This window comes from Macrobrachium rosenbergii, chromosome 7 (genome assembly GCF_040412425.1).
Source record: "Macrobrachium rosenbergii isolate ZJJX-2024 chromosome 7, ASM4041242v1, whole genome shotgun sequence".
Taxonomy (NCBI): Eukaryota; Metazoa; Arthropoda; class Malacostraca; order Decapoda; family Palaemonidae; genus Macrobrachium; species Macrobrachium rosenbergii.
This window is the reverse complement of record NC_089747.1, coordinates 25,714,674-25,736,149: the sequence shown is the minus strand read 5'-3', so window position 1 is coordinate 25,736,149 and position 21,476 is coordinate 25,714,674. Positions and strand designations below refer to the sequence as shown.

At 38.0% G+C, this 21,476-nt stretch overlaps 1 protein-coding gene across 3 annotated transcripts in view; it reads right to left on the bottom strand.

Moving 5' to 3' along the window:
• The window catches only part of LOC136840240 (uncharacterized), a 91,181-nt gene that overhangs the window by 52,532 nt on the left and 17,173 nt on the right, over positions 1-21,476 (bottom strand). Inside the window, exons 3-4 of one of the 3 annotated variants that reach the window (XM_067106847.1) lie at positions 10,405-10,519; positions 1,163-1,365 (exon numbers count right to left, since the gene is read on the bottom strand). The exons of 1 other annotated variant lie outside the window; for it this stretch is intronic. In XM_067106847.1, the coding sequence (XP_066962948.1) occupies positions 1,163-1,251 (89 nt within the window). In that variant the 5' untranslated portion in view covers positions 1,252-1,365; positions 10,405-10,519. The remainder of the gene's footprint in view (positions 1-1,162; positions 1,366-10,404; positions 10,520-21,476) is intronic. One more of the 3 variants, XM_067106846.1, reaches the window with a different exon arrangement.

Here is a 21,476-nt window from a genome sequence, read left to right as displayed (position 1 = left end):
CCTGTACAAGATCTCCTGAACCCCCAATCGAATCTTCTAAAGCCGAAGCAATAAAAGAATACGAGGGAGTAAAATCTTCATGAGGAGAAGCAATATGAGAAGACTCTGGTAGAGAAGAGCTAGAATGGGAAGGAAAAGATGCGGACGCTGAAACTGAGGAAACAAAGCCTTCCCAAGATGGCGGAGCTGACTTCCTTCTGTATCTCCTCTTCTTATCAAAATTCTTCCACTGCTAAGGAGACCAATCAACACACTCTGGGCATGGGTTACTTACGCTACAGACGTTAGATCTACACCTGCTACAAGTAGAATGGGGTCTTTCAAAAAGGAAAGCAGAAAATGAGAGCAGGAACTGCCATCAATGCCAAGACATTTTCTCTGAGGTTTGGAAGACTTAGATGAGTCATGGGTTTGCATACTCAAAGCAGCAAACACACAAATACACAAAATCACACAAAAAAAGAAAGAAGAAACCAGGACCCACTGATGTAATGTGGGCAGGAAGTGGATAACAACCAGCTTCTAAGCAGGGAGTGCAGCAGCACAACCTGATATGAAGGCAGTCAAGAGAAAACTGACACGATAGACCTGAGATGGGTTAAGGTAGGTCAGCTCCCCTTCCTCCTTACCCCCACCTTGGGTAACTCCTGATGCCACCAAATTCCTTGTAATTTTTTCAATTTAAACTGACTCCAGCCAGCGCTAGAGAATTTTCACTTGTGTTAAGAACAAAGGTTTGTTCTGTATATGAACAACCTGATGTTTTGTTTCTACTGTCTGTCAAAGAAAATCTGAGTGAACAAAAACAAAAAAGGTCACTATAATGTGAAAAACAGCCAAAAGCAACTAATGAATCACTGACAAATCCTGCCCTAAGCAAGAAGAATTCTGCTGAGAATTGAAAAATTCAAAACACACCTGGTGGAGTACAGGTGAACTGGACAGTACTCCTGGTCAGCTATGCAATCTGATTTGAATGCCAACCATACCTGCCAGCATGAAGATATAGCTATCTTTAGCAGTAGGCAAGACTCATCCTAAATAATACTGATTCCATAATTGAAGTTGCAAATGCATAATACAATGTCATCCTTAAGCAGCATCCCCCTAGCACTTTGTGGGTTAAACTTCCATATATCCCATATAAAATATTTCAATCTACCTGTCATATTTATCTTGCCAGTGATCACACTGTGCTCTTAAAACTGCTACTTGACCCTGAGGGAAGTGTTCTGGTCTGTCTTGTGCCATCTGTGCCTCTAGCTGAACAATAGCCACGTCACGGTCAAGTAGTCTGCGTTTTAGCACCTCCACCTCACTGCGCAGGGCCGACGTGCTCACGCCACAATTCACACAATCACCCACCTGTATATAGAAGAATAAAGTCAATGATTTACTTTTGATTCCAAAGGAAAAATAAACCACACATAATTTCTTACTCCTTACTAAGAAAATTGAGAAAATTTATACACTGAGAAAATGAATAACCATATATTAAGGCTTTCGTACGACCCTTGAAAAAACACTAATTCCATTTCACTTTCCGAGTCATAACACAACACCCAACACATCTCAATAATCAAATCTGCCCCTAATTAACTAGCAAAATAGTTTCAGACACAGTAAAAATGTAAAATTCCACTAAACAAAAATATCAGTTACCACTAATCAAGGTGGATGGATGGATGTACGATATTTATGGCAAAAGCCCAGGCACTGGGACCACGAAGGCCATTCAGTGCCGTAATGAAGAGAAAATAAATTTTGTTAGGGTAAATGAATTTATGAATTAATGAAGGAAATGATTTTAATAAATAAAATGAAGTGATGTGACCAATAAATAAAGATATGAAGTTTAATGATGTGATACATAATAAAAAATTTAATGACATTAAAATTCTGTGTGATGTAATAAATATATTAGGAAAAAAATTAAATGTCGCTAAAAATTTGTATACACTTTAAAAAAGAGATGATGGCAGAAATACCTACTTCATCTCCCAAAATATCTTTCTCTTTGGTTAAAATATCTGGGGCAGACCACCAGAATGTGCTCCACTGTTAGTGTCTCGTCACAGTAAGCACACTCTGGAGGGCTGCTTCCTTCTAAAATAAACCGATGGGTTAAACGAGTGTGCCCAATCCTTAATCTGGTTAAAATAACCTCTGTTCATCTGTCAAGCTGGAATGATGAAGACCACGGCAGTATATTACCTCTGATATTTCTATATTTTTTATTATTGGCACGAAGAGGAGAAGTCCACCTTTCTTGCCATTTACTTAAAACATAAGATCTAATAGGACCTTTTAGGTCTGTATGAGGCACTTTTCTGAGAGAGGCTCCTGATAAAATACTAGCAGCTTTCACTTCCCTCTCTGGCATCTCATTTCTGCGAATCCCCACACGAGAAGGGACCCAACAGAAAGACTGATTTACGCCGACAACAGAAACGCAAAAGTCACTCCTGAACTTTTTGAATTAATGGATGAAAGCTATTAAATTTTTTAATAGCTTCTAAAGTGCTTTTAGAGTCTGAGTTTGTGACAAAATTAGTGTCTCTACTTTGAAAAAGTAAATCTAGGGCAGAGACTATGGCTGTTAATTCGGCAGTAAATATTGATGTAGAGTCGGGTAATTTAGCTGTGTATGCTGTATCACCAAGGATAACAGTGTAACCAACACCACTATCTGACTCTGATTCATCTGTATAGGTCTTTGAATAATTAGCATGGGTAACATCGTGCTCTAAGAATTTTCCCCTAATCTCTTCTTCAGTGCAGTTCTTTTTATTTAAAAATTTCTTACATACTAATGCTTCTGGAATAAGCCATGGAGGATTTACAGGATATTCTACTTCCAGGACTCTCTGCGATTTAATATGATTATTCCTAACATCCTCATTCAGTCTAATTTGGAATGGCTTAGAAGCTCTTGTACAAGAAAAACTTCGAGAGAGTGTTTCCTTTAGTACTTGAAAGGAGGGATTTTTGGAAGCACTTTTCATTCTAGCCACATATCGCAACCCTACCTCTTGCCTTCTTAGATCAAGGGGAAAATGATCTGTATCAAAGTATATGCTTTCAACAGGCGAAGTTCTAAAAGCCCCTGAGCATATTCTCAACCCCATGTTGTGTACAACATCCAGTTTCTTTAGCTTGGTTTTACAAGCTGAGGAATAAATTTGACAGCCATAGTCTAGCTGAGATCGACACAGAAGGGATTTCTTATCAGCCCCCAACTAAATCCAGAAACAACCTTTAAAATATTCAAAAGATTGTTTAACATTAATCGTTAGGGCATTTATGTGGCTGGCCCATGTTAATTTATGGTCTATAGTCATCCCCAGAAATTTTACTTCATTTTCATAAGGAAGGATAGACCCTTTTAGACTAAGTGTGGGAACCTCTTCCACATGCTGGCACCTGGTAAATCTTACTGCAACTGTTCTGGAAGAGGAATTTAAAACCATTCCCATCAGCCCACTTAGTAATAGCATTAATAGACCTTTGCAAATGTTTACATACAGACAAGTAATCATAGCCTGTGCAGTATATTGCAATGTCATCGACAAAATGTGAGCATTTAACAGGGGGCGAGATTTTTTCAACCACACCATTTATTGCCACTGAAAAGTGTGTTACACTTAAAACGCCTCCTTGAGGAACTCCTTCCTCCTGCATAAAAGGCTGGGAGAGGGAGTTTCCCACCCTTACCTCAAAAAATCTGTCTGTTAAAAAGGAATACAGTATATAAACCTGATCATTCTCTCACATATGCCCATCTTGTGCAATTGTTTCATGATGCCAATTCTCCAGGTAGTGTCATATGCTTTCTCCAAGTCAAAAAATATGCCAATGGTCTGACATTGTTTGGTGAATCCTTGCTGGATTTGATTGGTCAGCCTTAGCAAGGGATCCAGGGTGGGGCGGTTTTTCCTGAAACCAAATTGAAATGGCGATATTAATCCTTTGGTTTCTAGGTGCCAAACTAGTCTAGTATTTATCATTTTCTCCATCAGCTGACACACACAGCTGGTAAGAGCTATTGATCTATAGCTGGTGGCTTGGGAAGCATCTTTATTAGGCTTTTTAATAGGAACAATTATGGATATTTTCCAGTCCTTGGGTAGAATTCCTGTTTCCCATATTTTGTTTATAATCTTGAGTAAATATTTTTTGGCATCAGGAGGTGTTTCAGCATTTCATATATGACTGTATCCTCACCTGGAGCTGTGGATTCACTTGAGGAGAGCGCCTCACGAAATTCTCTTAGGGAAAATTTGTAGCTGTATGATTCAGATGTTTCTGAATCAAATTTTAGTCATTTCAGAATTACTAATTCTTTGAAATTTTGGAGAATAATTATTAGAGCTGAGAACCTTAGAAAAGTGTTTTCCTAGCTCATTGGCAACTTCAGTGGGCTCTGTGATTAGAGTATCATTTATTTTTAATGAGGGTAATGGTGACGCAACAAATTTTCCACTCGGTTTCCTTATTTTGCACCACACCACTCTTAGTAGGGTCTTGGAGGAGTTTATTCCATTAATATAGTAAAACCAACATTCTCTTTTGGCTTTCTTATAAAAGTGCCGCTGCTTGGCTAAAGCACATTTGTAGATTAATTTGGACTGAGGGGAGCCACTAGTTTTGTAACATCTGTAGCACTTCCTAGTCACTTTCCCCAGAATACCACGTCTTATTCCACCAGGGAACTGCAGGTCTACAAGGTTTGCCTTTTGTTTTTGGAATCAAGCCTTCAGCACTCTTCAAAGTAGATTCAATACAGTAATCATAGGCATCTAGATGAGAATGAAAGGACTCAAACTCCCTATCTAGATTGACACCCTTACTGAATTTATCCCAGTCTGCGTCCTCTACCTTCCACTTAGGTAAAACTTTAGATGAGCATTTACAGCATATTTCTAATGGATCGGGTAGTGATCACTTCCATTCAAATCTTCATTAAGAGACCAATTAAAATCAAGGTGAATACTTATTGAAGAAATACTAAGGTCCAGTGCAGAGAAATGATTATCATGAATGTTGTGGAAAGTCACTAACCCATTATTATATAGGGTAACATCATTCCTGTCAATAAGGTCTTCCATTAATTTCCCTTTACTGTCTTGAAACAGACTTCCCCAAAGGGGGTTGTGGGCATTAAAATTACCTAGAAGTAAAGGAGCTGGAAGTTATTAATTAAGGACTGAATATCTCCAATGTTAAAAGCAAGGTCTGGTGGAAGGTATAAATGGAGCAGATTGTTATCCTCTTTTCCAAAATGACTGAAATAGCAACAGCTTGTAGAGTTGTATTTAGTTGTATTGTGGAGCGCTTTAGAGATTTATTAATAATAATTGCAGCACCCCCGTGAGCATAATCACCAACTGGGGGATATGATTTAAATACTGAATAATTTAGTCCAGGATTATAAGGAGAGTTGCCTAACATTGTTTCCTACAGGCATATAATCCCTGGATTGAATTCATGCATTAAAACTTTAAGGTCTTCTGTATGGGCTCTGAGACCTTTACAGTTCCACTGAAGGATATCAAGCATGAATTCTAAGGTGGAAAAACGTGCTACTTCCCACTCCTTGGAGGGGAAGTACTGTTCCTAGGGTAGAGTGGGATATTCTCTTTATAAGAGACTGTTTTCTTAATCCCTTTTCATGTGAATTGGAGTTCAGGGTTTTTGGTTGATCTTCATATTTTTTATTATGATCCTGATGTTCAGAATTTCTACTGTGATTCTGTGCACCACTAAACCTATTTGTCTTAGGGCGGCAAGACTGAATTGAACTCAGTTGTTTTTGTTCTGAACCTACTTTTGGAACCACCTTTCTAGGAGGCGAGATCTCTTCCAAAACACTGAACCCATTTGAAGTTTTTATTGTAAAGCTATCATTATTTGGGGAAGTATTTTTTGTGCGCTTCTTGGTAGTTGTAATTGTAGCTTTGTTATTATTTTTGTTTGTGGGTGTGACAATTGATGGCTCTGAACTAGCTCTATCTAATTGGGATTGTTCCTTTAGCTTACTTTGTTTGAAGTATTTTTAGAACATCTTCCTGAATTATTAGTTGATTTTGGCACACTTATTTTTTGACATGAATCGGCAGCTATCATAGAGGTGGCAATTGTATCAACTTTGGAAGATAAATTTTCTGTGCTTTTGGAAGTACGATTTTTGGCTTTGGACTCCAAAGCACTTGCCGATGAAAGTTTCTCACCAGTTTGGAGATTTTCATTATTATTTTCAGTCCGAGGAATAGCAGGCTTGTGATATCTACTATCAGATGCAGTTACTGGTGGCCTTACATTGCTAGAATTTTTCATACATTTAATTACAGAAGCATACGTAGAGCTGGCACTTTTGTTTGCACCCATTACCGTGCACTTTGCTTCGCTAATGCTGACATGTTTGTTCAGCTACTGCCAACACTTCTTGTTCAAATCTATACCTGGGGCAAGCCCTAGAATTTGGAGGGTGATCACCCTTACATAGGAAACAGTATCGGGCTGCTTTGCACTCATCAAAATTATTGTGCTCTGCCAGCACACAGGACATCTTTTTATTGTTATCGCAAGTTTTGAATGTGGCCTTATTCAAAGCATTTGCGACTGTTTGGGATTTCTTTTATATTTTTTAACCTGCATCCTCTCATGGCCAACAATGATGGTATCAGGTAGGAGAAGGTTAAAAGGATAGCTGCATCCCCAACCAGTTTTTTTACATGAGATACACAAGGAGGACATCGATGGAGAATCTCCTCTTCTTTAAAAACTTGCAAGTCTTTTGAGTAAACTACCCCTTCAGCATGTTAAAGTATCTGTGAGATAAAATACATTCAATATTTCCACTTTCAGGAGGTTTAAAATTTGAAAGCAGAACTGCTTCAGTCTCCTTACCAGCTTTTATTAGAAGGTTCTTTCCATAGCGTTTTAAATTTCCAATGGAACCAACCTTGCTCTCAATACATTCAGCAGTTTTTATTAAATTTTCCCCTCCCTCCTTGTAGACAGCAACATGCCATAAAGGGGCGGAAGAGCTCTGGTACATAGGCCTGGTCCAAGTTCTTCAGTTGTAAGAATAAAATCAAGTTTTTCACTGAAAACACTTTCGTGCTGAGAACCGAGTCATTTAGAATGTGGCCATGGAGTCTTTGTTGTGCCTCACTAACTTCCTGGGGAGAGGAAAATTTAACAAAAGCAGAAAATGACTGGTTATTTTTTTCTAGAATTAATTTAATTCTTTCCACTTTGCCAAATTGTTTTACTATACAGGCAGTCCCCAGTTATCAGCAGGGTTCTGTTTCTGAGGGTGTGATGATAACCGAAAATCGCCGCTAACCGAAAATCGGCGATTTCGGTGCTTTTTCGGCGATTTTCGGGGGTTATTGGCGCCGAAAAGCACTGATTTTCGGTTATCGGCGCCTCTGTTATGTATGTATCGGCGCCAATACCCAATTATCGGCGCCGATAAGTGGAAATCGGCGATTTTCGGCGCTGAAAATTGCCGATTTTCGTTACTAGACAAGCCCTATGAAACTGGATCGCTGTTAACCAAGCCCGCCATTAACCGGGGACTGCCTGTATTGTATAAACATTCATATTCTAATAACAAGCCTACATTAGTGCATTTTTGGCTCTGTCCAACAACCAAGCTCGTATCCATGTTCATGCCAGAAGTTGCTGCCAGTGCCGTTGAGTCATCGGATCCAGGGGAGGGAGAACTAATAGTCAAATCCATAAATTTAGACCAGTCCACATGTTGAAGTCCAAAAAAGTGCACACTCGACACCCAAGAGCCCCCACACAGACACCCCCCCCCACAGCACATCAAAAAGGGAAAACCAGGCAGCTTCTACTGCCCAGCTTCCCCACCCCAACACACTGCCAAAGCCCATGAAGAGACCGCCAGATGCCAAGCACGCACACATCAGACCACCACACACAAACTGGCTCAGCCACCCACCCAAAACTGCTTGGTTATATCAAGAAAGTATCGTGGATCAGTCAGGTATTCACATTCTCCACCAATGGCACAAGTGAGAGTTGACTCCCCCAACAGTCCACCCCATACCCTACCCTTTCAGGATAGCACCAATACGCTTGCAGTGGCCCAGGTATAAGCCAATCCGCCTGCTGGGAGTTCTGCCCCCATTAATGGGGGCTGACTCCCCAGTCCAACCATACTGGTGGGCTTCCGGACAAAAGCCAGGAGTCTTACCTCCAAAAACCAGCACCCCCTGGATTCTGATGGGCTGATCCCCGGAGATGGTTCCGCACTCAAGATAGCAGTGGGAAAAATCCCATCACCATCTCTTAGGTCCAAACCATATCGGATGGCGACTCAACCACCACAACACCCACAATTAGCTTAGAATGCAAACCCCTTCCAAAAAATGATCCCTTCTCAGACTCACCTAAGCAGTACAATTTTGCAAATGTGGAAATGTCCACGCCATTTAAACCAAAAACTACGTAGGATGATTCATCAGGACCCAGGCACAAAGGCTAGGGTCCCTTAGCCCCTCACCTCATCAAGGGGCTAATCAAGGTGGAACCTTTTACATTTGGAGTTCTGTGGTATGACAACGCCCATGGTTTGGCACACTTTTCATTACTGCTTTTTTACCATTTTTTTTTCTACAAACAAACTTTTAGTTTCAGCTTCTCATTCATCATTTTTAGAAAAAACAAAAAATTTCAAACATGGATACATTCCCATTTATCATATGTATTATTTACCATGTGTTTGCCTATATTTTTCAAATACTTAACAAAAAAAATGATCACAGGCAGATACAGAATTATGTTTGGGATATATCAACCAACTGATGTCATGAGGTGGGTCTAAGGGAAATGGGCTATTTCTCATATATACAATATTATGCTTTCATTTCATTACTTAGTGCACACTGAGCAGTTGAAGGATGGGGGTAATGCTTGTTTGCTATCTTGGTAGGATCACAAATAGCAAATTTTTCTAACAAATATTTTCTAAAGGTGAAATTAATTATGGTGTTTCCTCATGAATTGTGAGATTGGAGGTGCTGGCAAAATTAATGTCAAAATACACAGAGCTTGGCTAGATATTCAGTAAACTTTTTCAATAACTGACTGGAATATCACAAGTGAACAACTGTTTTCCTGTGACTAAGTTAAGAGGTTATTTCCAAACTTCTCATCATACAAATACTTTTCTAAAAAGGTTTTCTGCTAAGTCATTATATTTTTACTGATCTCAATTTATTTTGGCTTCTTTAGAATAATCTCATAAAATTATTGATATTTAATACAAAATGTATTAATACTGGCTTCTTTAGAATAATCTCATTATAAAATTATTGATATTTAATACAAAATGTATTAATACAATATACAGAAATAACATGTTATTTTCTTAACATGTATTCCCTATTATACTCAATAAAAATCATTCCTCAAAGACCTGCCAATAATACACACAAAAATTACCAACTGCAACATTATTATAAAGAAAGTAACCTTGCTTTGCAATGGCCACTGTAGCCGTGTGCTCTCCATTTTACAGTTGAGGATGAACAAGTATTCACTGATAAAATACAATCAAAGTGATCACAATAAAATAAGCAACATTTCTTGTGAGATTTGTAACAAACAATTATGTTTCTCTAATATAAGCAGAAGAGTTTCAGCCAACAACAAGCGTTTTGCTTAATGACTCTGTAAACTACAATATACATGCATGAATTAATTTCACCTACAATAGAAATTTTTATAAAATTTATTTTTTTTAAATACCTACCTCTCTATTATGATAGCTGCATTTCCTGCATCTGGGGGGAGGACGATAGAGTGTGACAAGTAAAAAATTAATAGGATCATTTAGTTTGAACTGTCTACTGACCCATCCATTTCAGGTGGTTTGAGGGTCTATGTAGCGTTCCCTTCAGTTTTTTCTTCTGTTCACATGAGTGGAGAGGTGGGGGGGAGATACATAATACTGTAGAGAGGTAAGTATTTAAAAAATGATTTTTATGATAAAACCAATTTTTTAAGTACTTACCCTCTATCATTTGCTTTACCTGTGACTTTTTGGCGTGGGTTCTACAAGTGTTAAAATCGAAGCTATTGTTAACAAACGCTCCCAAAAGTTACCCCCACCTCTTTGGAGGGTGGAGGTAGTACACCAAATGTTTTGGTTGTCATTCTCTTAATCTCTTAAGAGGGGAGGAAGGAGGGATCTCAATGATAGAGGGCAAATACCTATAAAACTGTTTTTAACTTAAAAATCATTATTTTTTAGGTGAAATTTACCCTCTACCATTTGCTGACTCCAACATTGTGTGCTGGAGGAGGGTAAGAGATTTCCCTGTAACCAAATTATCAGATATCAGAAATATCCCTATCACTGCTTACTTGATGTATACGATCCCACGGCAAGTACTCGTCAGATGAGGATCTTCATCAGGTGCGGTCCACTACTGTTAAGAGGTAGAACATGAACCCAGAATATAGCCATTGGTTGATGACTCTGCAATACAGAATGGCAAGTTAGGCCTCTGTGCCTCAGGCCAGCAGAGCTGATGGGAGGTAAAACCACAATTAAACAAGATCCCTAAAGAGTTACCACCTACCAGAGTTGCTGTGGCACCTCACACCCATACAACAACAGCAATTTGTCAGAAAAGGTGGTGCTTGATCAGCTCAGGGTAACTTTCTCCAATAAGGAGCAATGGCTCCAAAACACCTCTGCAACACAAGTCCAACATTACTTACTCTAATGAATTTTGTATGCCCTTACCTAAGAGAAGCAAAGCAAATACAACTGAGCATAATATTGTAATCAACACAAAAGTAGACTATGATATTACCAAGTATGAACTCCAATACATACAGTGCAGTTCCCCACTTACCCAGGATGGGGGTCGATAGCGATAACCTTTACCAGTTTGTAACACATACAGGGAAGACTAGGAGAAATCTCCCCTGCTGAAACTATAGGTGCTAGTGTGTGGCAGTCTTCACACTGGATCTCGACAGCGTTCAAGTAGTTAGAAGTGAACACAAAGCTAACTTCCACTGCACTGTCAAAATTACAGGGTCACGTGAGAGGTACTGATGAAAACTAATAGATGTATAGCCGCTGCTCTGTCATCGTGCAGCTTCACCTGCAATAGGGGATAATCCTCTGGAGACAATGTATGGTGTGCTTCCAGGATTAAAGACTTAATCAAATAAGCCATGGCATTCTTAGACATATGAATCTCAGGTTTCTTAACAGTGAAAAATAGGTTCTTACACTGTTCCCTTAAAGGTTTAAGATGAAACACACAAATCCTTAGAACCCCTAACAGGGTTAAAAAGTAGCTCTTCATCCTCAGGCATTAAGAGTTTCTAGAGAGGGGATATAGAAAACTCTCAGAAGAGCGTTAGCCCTTGACATCATTCTTAGCATAAAAGGGTATCAAAAGATATTTCTGCACAAGTACGTGAAAACTTTACTAACGATGATATCACTTGTAATTCAGGTATTCTTTTGGCCAAAGCCAAGACCACCAGAAAGGGTTTTCAAAGAGAGAGCCTTGACAGAAGCCTCTCTCAGCTTTAGCAGAACCTTCAGCACTCCAGCTGAAATGAGTGAATTCCAGCTGAAATGAGCAAATAGTCTCATGTACAGTGGACCCTGCCTATTTGTCGTTCTGGAGTTGCAGCTTCACCTACTCGAGGATTTCTCTGTGGAACATGTATACAGGTAGTCCATGGTTATCGGCGGAGGTTCCATCCTGAGGGTGTGATGATAACCGAAAATCATGTTTCCACATGTACTCACTAAAACGGTATACAGGCAGTCCCCCGTTATCAGCGGCCTTGGTTATCAGCGATCTGGTTTTACGGCACTTGTCTAGCGATGATGATAACTGGATTTTTGGGCTGATGTACACCGATCTCTGGTTATCGGCGTCGATCCCCAGTTATCGGCGCTGATAGCCAGCGATTGGAGCTATTATCGCCAATTTTCTGTTATTGTCAAGCCCTCGGAAATGGAACCCCTGCCAGTAACTGGGGCTGCATGTATTAAAATTCAGAATAAATAAAATTTAAACAGTTGTTTTAAAATTCATTAGACCCCTTAGGGGTTTCGTATTTTTATTTACTTATTTTTATATTTTACCAATTAAATCACAGCTCCTAATGTACATTAAATTGGTATTACGTTACTGAAAATGTAGAAGATTCTGACAAAACTTCCTTCATTGATCTACTTCCAAAATTTGATAATTGCTGCAAGTTATATTTTGGACACACACAATACATGCTTGACTGTTGTCAACACTTTCCACTCTGGGCATTCAGGAGGAGGGCCATGCCCTGTCCATTAAGTGTCCACGTGTCAACCGAGCATGGCCTATTCGCAGACACATCAGAATTACTTCGTGTGTGTGTGTGTCTCTCTCTGATATGATGAACTCATTTTTCAACACTGGATTTTATCTGGTTTCATTTATTATTTTCAGGTTCTCATTCCATATATTTTGCCATTTACTTACAATGTTTCATTCCATATATTTTGCCATTTACTTACAATGTTTTTATATTTCTTATATAGTCACTAATAGGGATGTTTACATTGGCTTTTGTTATGTGGACTGCTTCTTTAGCTATTTTATCAGCCCTATACGGGCCGGGATCCAACATATTTCAGTATTTTTTCTATTATTATACAATTTATGGAATGAAAACTTAATCTGTTGTACAATTTTATTTTTTGGATTTTAACTTTGGATGGCATCTATAGCGCCTCTGGAGTTGCCATAAATCACAAAATTATTCAATGAGGCTTCTTTAATTATTTTTATGGCTGATGCTATTGCACATAACTCAGCTGTAAATACCGAGACATTCCAGGTAGAGAGAACTGATACATTTTGTTTTGGGACACTGCAGCATATCCCATTCCATATTTAGACTTAGATCAGTCTGTATATATTGTGTAATGTGGACCTTTTCAAATTATATGTTCTACTGCATGTTGTCTATGGTGTTCTGGGGCATATGAGTAACTCTTTGACAAATATTTTGTGTGTATGCAAATTTTCATTTTATTCATATTCCAAGGAGGTAATTTTACTATTGAAGGTATCTGTACAATACAATTAAATTCAGTGACTCAAACAATCTTCTAAATCTAATTGAGAAAGGTGGTAAATGATTGTTAATACAGTACAACTTTTAATTCAAATAAATTTTTGGTTTGAGAATCACTTGTCTGAATTCTCAGGGTACTCTTCAATATTACAAACTCTCTATGGAGAGAGGGAGGTAGTTCACCACATTCAACGTGTAAAGATGACTTTGGTGATGATCTAAAGGCTCCTGAACATATTCTAAGGCCTTCATTATGAACTGGGTCTAGCGTTTTCAGCATTGCGTCTGATGCTGAGCCATTTATTTTGCTTCCATAATCAATGATAGACAGTGCCCTTGGTTTATACAGTACACTCTTGGTTTATACAGTACAGTAAGGGTATGTCTGTTGGCTCCCCAAGTACAGTAAACGCCCCATATTCGCGGGGGATGCATACCGCACTCCCCCCCTGTGAATAGCTAAAATCTGCGAATACTTAAAACCCCTCTAAAAACACTTAGAACTGCCAATTTTGATAGTTTAAACAAAAGAAAAACCCTCTAAAGATACTTATACCTGAGTATTTTAATAGTTTTATCACAATAAGTGCATTTAGTCATGAAAATTATATGAAAATACAGTAATTAGTGAATATTTCTCAGTGAAAAATACCACAAATGGGCGAATTTTCCTCAAATAATGGGTAGATGCGTTCCACAGAGAAATCCGCGAATACGTGAGTCTGCAAACCGTGAGAACGCGAATAAGGGGGGTTTTTAATTAGATTTAATGTTCTTTTACATTTTGACTTCATGTATGCTATGTGGGCTTTCCAGTTCAAGTGAGTATCAAATACTAATCCCAAAAATTTTGCTATTTGGCTAATTGGTATGGAATGATTTCTGATTTTTAAATCTATCTCTTCACCCCTTTTCCACTTTTTATTTTTTATAAAACATTAATGCTTGAGTCTTTTGTATGGATAATTTAAAGCCTACAGATGAGGACCATTCATCTATTATTATTATTATGTTTTTATTAATGATTCGTTCTGATGGTTCTATTCGAGATGCTGAATAATACATGGCAAAATCATCCATATACAAATTAATTTTAATTTCAATGGGTAGATTTTTACTGATATCATTTATTACTAAAGTAAACAGTGTGCCACTAAGGACACTTCCTTGTGGAACACCATTTTCAAGTGGAAATGTACTTGACAATACATAATCAATTCTCACTTAAAAAGAGTGATTTGTCAGAGAGTTTTGGATAAACTTGGGTAAATGTCCACAGATGCTGTTTTTAAGCAACATTTTTAACCCTTAAACGCCTACTGGACATACCATACGTCGACTAAAATTGTCTGTTGGGTGTCAAGTGGACATACCATACGTCAACTAAAAATGGTTTTTTTAAATATTCGCGGAAAAATAATTATAGGCCTAGTTTGCGAAAGGTTTTAAATCACGCGCCTTGAGGGATGCTGGGAGTTCACGGATCAAGCTGTTGTTTTGTTTATAAGCGTCACCCAGACGCGCATGTGCGAATTTCCTCCTTCCCGTACCAGAAAGCATCAGTGGTGCATCATCGGAGGGCGATTTTTTGATGCATCCGTGTTTTGCAGAACTTTGGCGAGTGTTTGCGTATTTGTGAGGCAACAGGACGTTTGCAGAGATGTCCCAACGTCGTCAGGACCGTGAAAGGTGCATACTGCCTGTCGGTAGTGAGCGTGTGAGACGAAGTTTTAGACTGGGATGCTGGAGAGGACCAAGCACCCAAGATGACCCAGCTTCAACGCTGCACAGCGCCACGCAGACCGGGGGGACCAAGGACCACATCCTGCCTTTTTACGACCCTAGGAAGCATCGGGTGTCCTGAGGGGCATCCGTAAATTTTTGAAAAAACTTTTTCCTTTCGCTGAAAATCCTGGCATTTCTTGAGTCACATTGTCGTAATTTTTTCGCCGTTTTATATCATTTGTTACATAAAGTGTTATACATCAAAATGTGATCAATTTCATATAGAATACAACAAAAAATAAATAATTCTTTTAGCTTTTAACAGTTTTGGAATATTTTTATTTAAATCACGATAACTGACAAAATTTTAACAATCGGTCAATTTTGACTCGACTGAAATGCTCGAAAAACGCAATCGTAAGCCAAAATTCTTACATTCTAGTAACAATCAATCATTTACCTTTATTCTGCAACAAACAAAGTCTCCAGCACAATATTTCGATTTATGGTGAATTTTGAAAAACTTTTTCCTTCGCTCCGCAAAAATCCTAGCATTTCTGAGTCACCTTGTCGTAATTTTTTCGCCATTTTATATTATTCGTTACATAAAGTGTTATACATCAAAATGTGCGCAATTTCATGTAGAATACAACAAAAATAAATCATGCTTTAGCTTTTACCATTTTGAAATATTTTCATATAAATAACGATAAATAGAAAAAATCAACCTTTGGTCAACTTTTAACTCAATCGAAATGGTAAAAATGCAATTGTAAGCTAAAAAACTTACAGTCTAGTAATATTCAATCAATTTCTTCATTTTGAAACAATTGGAAAGTCTCTAGCACAATATTTCAATTTATGGTGAATTTTTGAAAAACTTTTTTACGTCTGCGAGTTACGAATTCATGCATCATTTTGTGATAATATTTTCTCTGTGTTGCTTTAATCGTTTTACAATCTGTTATATACCAAAATCATCGCAATTTAGTGTACAATACAACTAAAAAAATTAACTCATTAGCTTTAACCGTCTTGCTTACAGCGCGATTTGTATACAATTATATATGAATTTTTTTTTTTCGCTGTCATATATTCCAATATTTATATATGATAATGATATTTTTTTTTCATTTCTGATGGTTGCATACTAAACTTCAGGCAATGAGAAAAAGGAGCCAAAAATGAACTCTTAATCTTAAAAACTAAGTGTGCTGTGATTTTTGAAAAACTTTTTTCCGCTGGCGCTTAGCTCCTAACGCCGGCATACGGGAGACGTTTTTGTAAATAGGGCTTCGGCGTTTAAGGAGGTCAGCCGGCTACAATATATGGAGGTATAGGACGAAAACTGCAAAATCCTGAAAAAAATATATGTGCTTTGTATGGCAATGGAGAATGTGCCTACGAAATATTTTGCCAAAATTCCTTTTAGTTTCGTAGTTACAGGGTATTTAGTAAAAGTAACTCAGTGAGCCAAAAACATCGATCCCTACAAGAAAAGTAGTATGTCTTCTGTTATCGTACATTTTTATAATTATTACATTTTATATCAAACAAATTGTGAGCAATGGCATCTCTCAACTCCACGCATCATAACAGAGTCACAGCAGCTACCTTCCTCAGTGTGATCAGAAGAGTCATAAGGGGTGCACGTCATTTTTTCACCTCTGTCATTCGATCAATTTTACGTCTGTTTTTCTTTCTTTTGGCAAAAATTCATCATGCCAAAGAGGAAAAGACAAGCAAAACATCTTTTATCCCAACAAGAGAAGAAGATTAGCTCAAGAAGAGTTCAAGAACCGATAATATTAGTGGAATTAGTGAAAAGAGAGTGGAGTACTATTTGCGGAGGGAGGGTCGGCTCATTGCGCCTCGGTGCCAGGCTACGCCTGACCTTGAACTCACTCCCTTCTACATCCACTGCTGGTGCTTTCACGCACAAGACTCAGACATATACACACGTCATTGCTGGAAAGCGAAGGAAGTAGCAACAATAGCTAAGATATTGATGAGGAAGATAATGAACTCGTTCTCATAAGTAGAAAAAGATTAGTAGAGAGATTTGTGCTAAAAGATTGCCTGGGTGCACATGTACAAAAAAATTATATAGTGCAATATGAAAACGATGGTTTTGGAACAACAATTAAAATAAAACCTTGCCACAGTGAGTAGCTTGGGCAGCTATGACACCTCTCGTAAGAGAATAATACCTGCCGCAGGAAAAGGCAGGGGGCACCAGGAGCCTAAAGAAGCAAGATTTTTTAGCAAATGGATCTTCATTTATGATTATGATAAATAACAATTTTGGTTTATTAATACCCAAAAATGATTATAACATTCACAATTGTCATGATTTATTAACATTGTCTTTGTAGAAATACAAAGAAAAACTTTGAACGCCCCGTATCTCAAACTATACTTTTTGACCTTCAAAATCTATCTCCTCCTCAGTTTTAAAGCTATAGCATTGAAATTTGGTACATAGCTTCGTAAGAGGTTCTAGAACAATAAAATGAAGCCCTTTTTAAAATTTTTATCATAATTTTTTTATGTGATTGTTTGCATGATTTTTCGAGTTTTTTTTTTACCCAAACTAAAAATTCATATCTAGCAAAAAAATTACTTTTATAAAAAAACTCTTCATTTTATTGGAGGTCTACATCAGGTCTATATATGGCAGTAATCTCAGGTCTTAATATTCAGTATCCAGGAGAGATAGATTTTGAAAAATGGTTATTTTCGGGATAAATCGCGCTGGCGTCACAAAACCAAAGGTCAGAGGCAAAAATCATATGCGGTTTGAGATGTCCTAAGCCCCCCTATTAAGTGGTATGAATGTTACAGTCCTGCCCTTAAAAAACGGTAGTAGCCGGCCGACCCCCTTAAGGGTTAATATTGCATATCTCCATGCAGTATCATATGCCTTTTCAATGACAAAAAAGACAACTATGGGCAGTCCCCAGTTATTGACGGGCTCGGTTATCAGCGATTCAGTTGTATGAGGCTTGTCTAGCAACAAAAATCACCAATTTTCAGCACCAAAATTCGCTAATTTTCACTTATCAGCGCCAATAATAGGGTACTGGGGCCGATACATACCCAACAGAGGTGCCGATAACTCAAAATCTGTGACTTTCACTACCAATAAGTGCCCAAATTCGTCAAAAAAAGCCCCGAAAATTGCCGATTTTCAGTTATCAGGCTGTCAGAACGGAACCCCCGCCGATAACCGGGGACTGCCTGTATAGTAATTTGTTTTCGTTCAAATCCTCTTCATATATGGTCTTCTAAGTTAGACAGAGAATTCAATGTAAATCAGTTACATTGTGACCCGAACTGAGTGGGAGTCAAAATTTTATTTTCTCGAATGTGCCATGTTAGTCGGGAATTTACCATTTTCTCTAGTAATTTGCATAAAGAACTTGTTAACGAAATTTGTCTGTAATTGTTTACAGTCTGAGATCCTTTCCAGGTTTGGGGTTAGGAATAATTATAGCTTTATGCCATTCATTAAGAAATAAATTTCAAAGCCAGAAGTGATTATGAAACTGTAACAAGTATGACTTTGCCAAAGGTGCTAAGTGGCAGATCATTTCAAAACAAATATTGTCCACTCCAGGGCCAGATTTATTGCTGTTCAAGAGAGCAAATTGCAACTCTTCCATATTAAACTTTCTATTATAATATATATCTTCTATTGCTTCAAAATTGATTGTTATTAATTCTATATGCTGTTTTTCTTTGTGTGGAAGTGTTCATCTAAATTTTTATCAAAGCTTACTTTTGCAAGCTTTCTCCTATTACATTACATATTTCTTTTGGATAAAGTACTGTATTCTTTTCCCATCTTTTGATATGTCTAGGTGGTTTAACATGGGTACCATTTATTTTCCTGAATTTTTCCCATATTTTTTGTATGAGAGTATTATTAGAGACATGATACATATTTCCTCCATGAAAAGATTCTTCCATGAATTACTTCTTTTTAAAATCTTGCAGATATTTTGTTATACAGAGGTTTTAATGTATCAATTTCTGATAATAATGTAGAACGTTTTTGTAAATTTTCTTCTAATATCGGTAATGTTTTATTTAACTGAACTTTCTATCAAATTATCTAATCGTCTTCCAATTTGGTGTTTTATTTACATCAATTCTGTTAGTTTTTCACACCACCATGGGACTTTGTGTTTTGCTGGATGAGATTTTGATTTTGGTATTGCTTTATCAGCAGCATTTTTAATGAAATCAACAAGAAATCTATTTGCTTCATTATGATCTTGCACATACTCAAATAGCAGGATATTCCTAGTGTGGAATTCATATAGTTCCCAATCTGCTTTATAAATGTTATATCAGGGACATGCTTGGCAGGATTTTGTAATAATGAAATTAATTTTGGGAAATGGTCACTGGTGTACAGGTCATCAACGGTATTCCAATCCAATCTGTCTACTATGCTTGTTGTACACAGAGTTAAGTCTACTGAAGAAAACGTTCCATCTGTTTCTTAAAAATATGTACTGATTTCGTTATCATTTATACAGCACATGTCGTTTAAATCTATGAATTCCTCTATTTTACTTCCTGCTCTATTTGAGTTTGTATAATTACAGTCCCATATTGGGTTATGAGCATTAAAGTCATCTATTAATGTAGGTTCTTTGGCATTGTTAAATAATTCTTTAAGTTTATCAATGTTGTAATTTTTATTAGGTTGGTTGTGTAAATTATAAATTACATAATTATCATTTTCTTTTTGTGATAAAACTATTAAAATACCTAAGTATAAGCATTTTAGAGGCTTTTTTGGTGTTTGAACTATCAAAATAGGCAGTTATAAGCATTTCTAGAGGGGTTTCAAGTATTTGCGGATTTTAGCTATTTGAGGGGGGTTGTGGTATGCATCCCCCTCCCGAATACCAGGGGTCAACCATACTAGTCAATCTCTTTTGAGATACCAATTCCATAATGCCTTAATAAAAAAGCTAGCATGGATTTATAGCCGTTGATGGAGGAAACAGACAAACTTTTGGCATCTCTCAAGAAGCGGAGAAACTTTATCATATTGTTAATGTTAGCGTGAACACAGGAAATACCCCTGGACTTGCACCATGCCATATATATAACTCCCACCGCTCTGATCAAGAAATTAATGGACTTTCCCTTTGCCATTAGGACAGAGTCCCTCGAGGACTTAGAAGTCTCTACAGCTGACAAACTTGTCGACAGTTTCCACGATGTTAGACGAAGCAAGTGAATATTTCTGTGAAGCTTCCCTGTCCCCACCTGACGAAGCAGATTTGTCCATAAAGGTAACTGTATGGGAACTTCTACTGGGATTTCCAGGTCTGAGAACCAATACCTCCTCAGCCATAAAGGAGCGACTAGAATCATGGTAGTGTTTCTGGATGCCCTCAACTTCTTGAGTAGCCCCTTCAACAGCAGAAACATAGGGAAGGCATACATGAATAGGTTTGTCCAATCTTGAACAATATTGTCTACTGACTAGGCCTAAGGGTAAGGAACTGGGAAGACACAGCTGGAGACAATGATTCAGCTTTCTTGCAAAGAGATTAATGAGAGACTGGCCAAACACTCCAAACTGCCTAGCAAACTATAGGATTAAGATCAACCATGAGATAGTCCCCATCCTCCCTGTCCTGGACTACCAAACATGTCCACCAGAACATTGAGTCAACCAGGCACAAACTGGGGCATTTAGATAATCCTCTTCACTGTCCTGGTGATGAGTAATACAGTTTTTGACTTCATGTCCGTCTGTCTTCTTAAATAAGCCAGAGACGTCACGTCTGAGAAGACAGAAATTACTCTGTTGGACACCGCTCCTTCCAGATCTTTGAGGCCCTTCTAAATAGCCAACAACTTCTTGTACTTTATGTGAAGACCACACCCCCGAAGCGACTTGGTTCCCAATAACCACACCCCCCCGTCCTCATCCGAGGCAACTGACTGTTCTCGTTTTTTGTTTCCATCTGTCGAACTACCACTGGCGCAGAAGTAAAAGCTATATAATGAGAGGTACGGGGAGAGAGAGAGAGAGAGAGAGAGAGAGAGAGAGAGAGAGAGAGAGAGAGAGAGAGAGAGAGAGAGAGAGAGAGAGAGAGAGAGAGAGAGAGAGAGAGAGAGAGAGAGAGAGAGAGAGAGAGAGAGAGAGAGAGAGAGAGAGAGAGAGAGAGAGAGAGAGAGAGAGAGAGAGAGAGAGAGAGAGCGCGCAATCATAAACAGAAGGATGTCTGTGGTCTTTTCTTTTATACTGCATGATTTTGATGTGTTTTACTTATCTTGCAAGCATGTATTAAGTAGGTAGAACCACTGCAACTGACTATGTTTTTGTTAGGTTAAACAGAGCAGTTAATTTTGCAGATATTTCTCTGAACCCCAATGACAAATACAGTAAATTAATATTTAAAATCAGATGAAAATTACAAACTACCAATTAGGATGAGCTATTAATTACTTTATATAGAAGTGCTGTACACTATCAGTTAAGCAAGTTGCTCCAGGGTACCGTACTGTGTTGGCTATATGTCAGTCTTTGTTCCTGAATGGATTTTATTTCTTACCAGGGGGGCAGATGCCCCCTGCCTCCAACT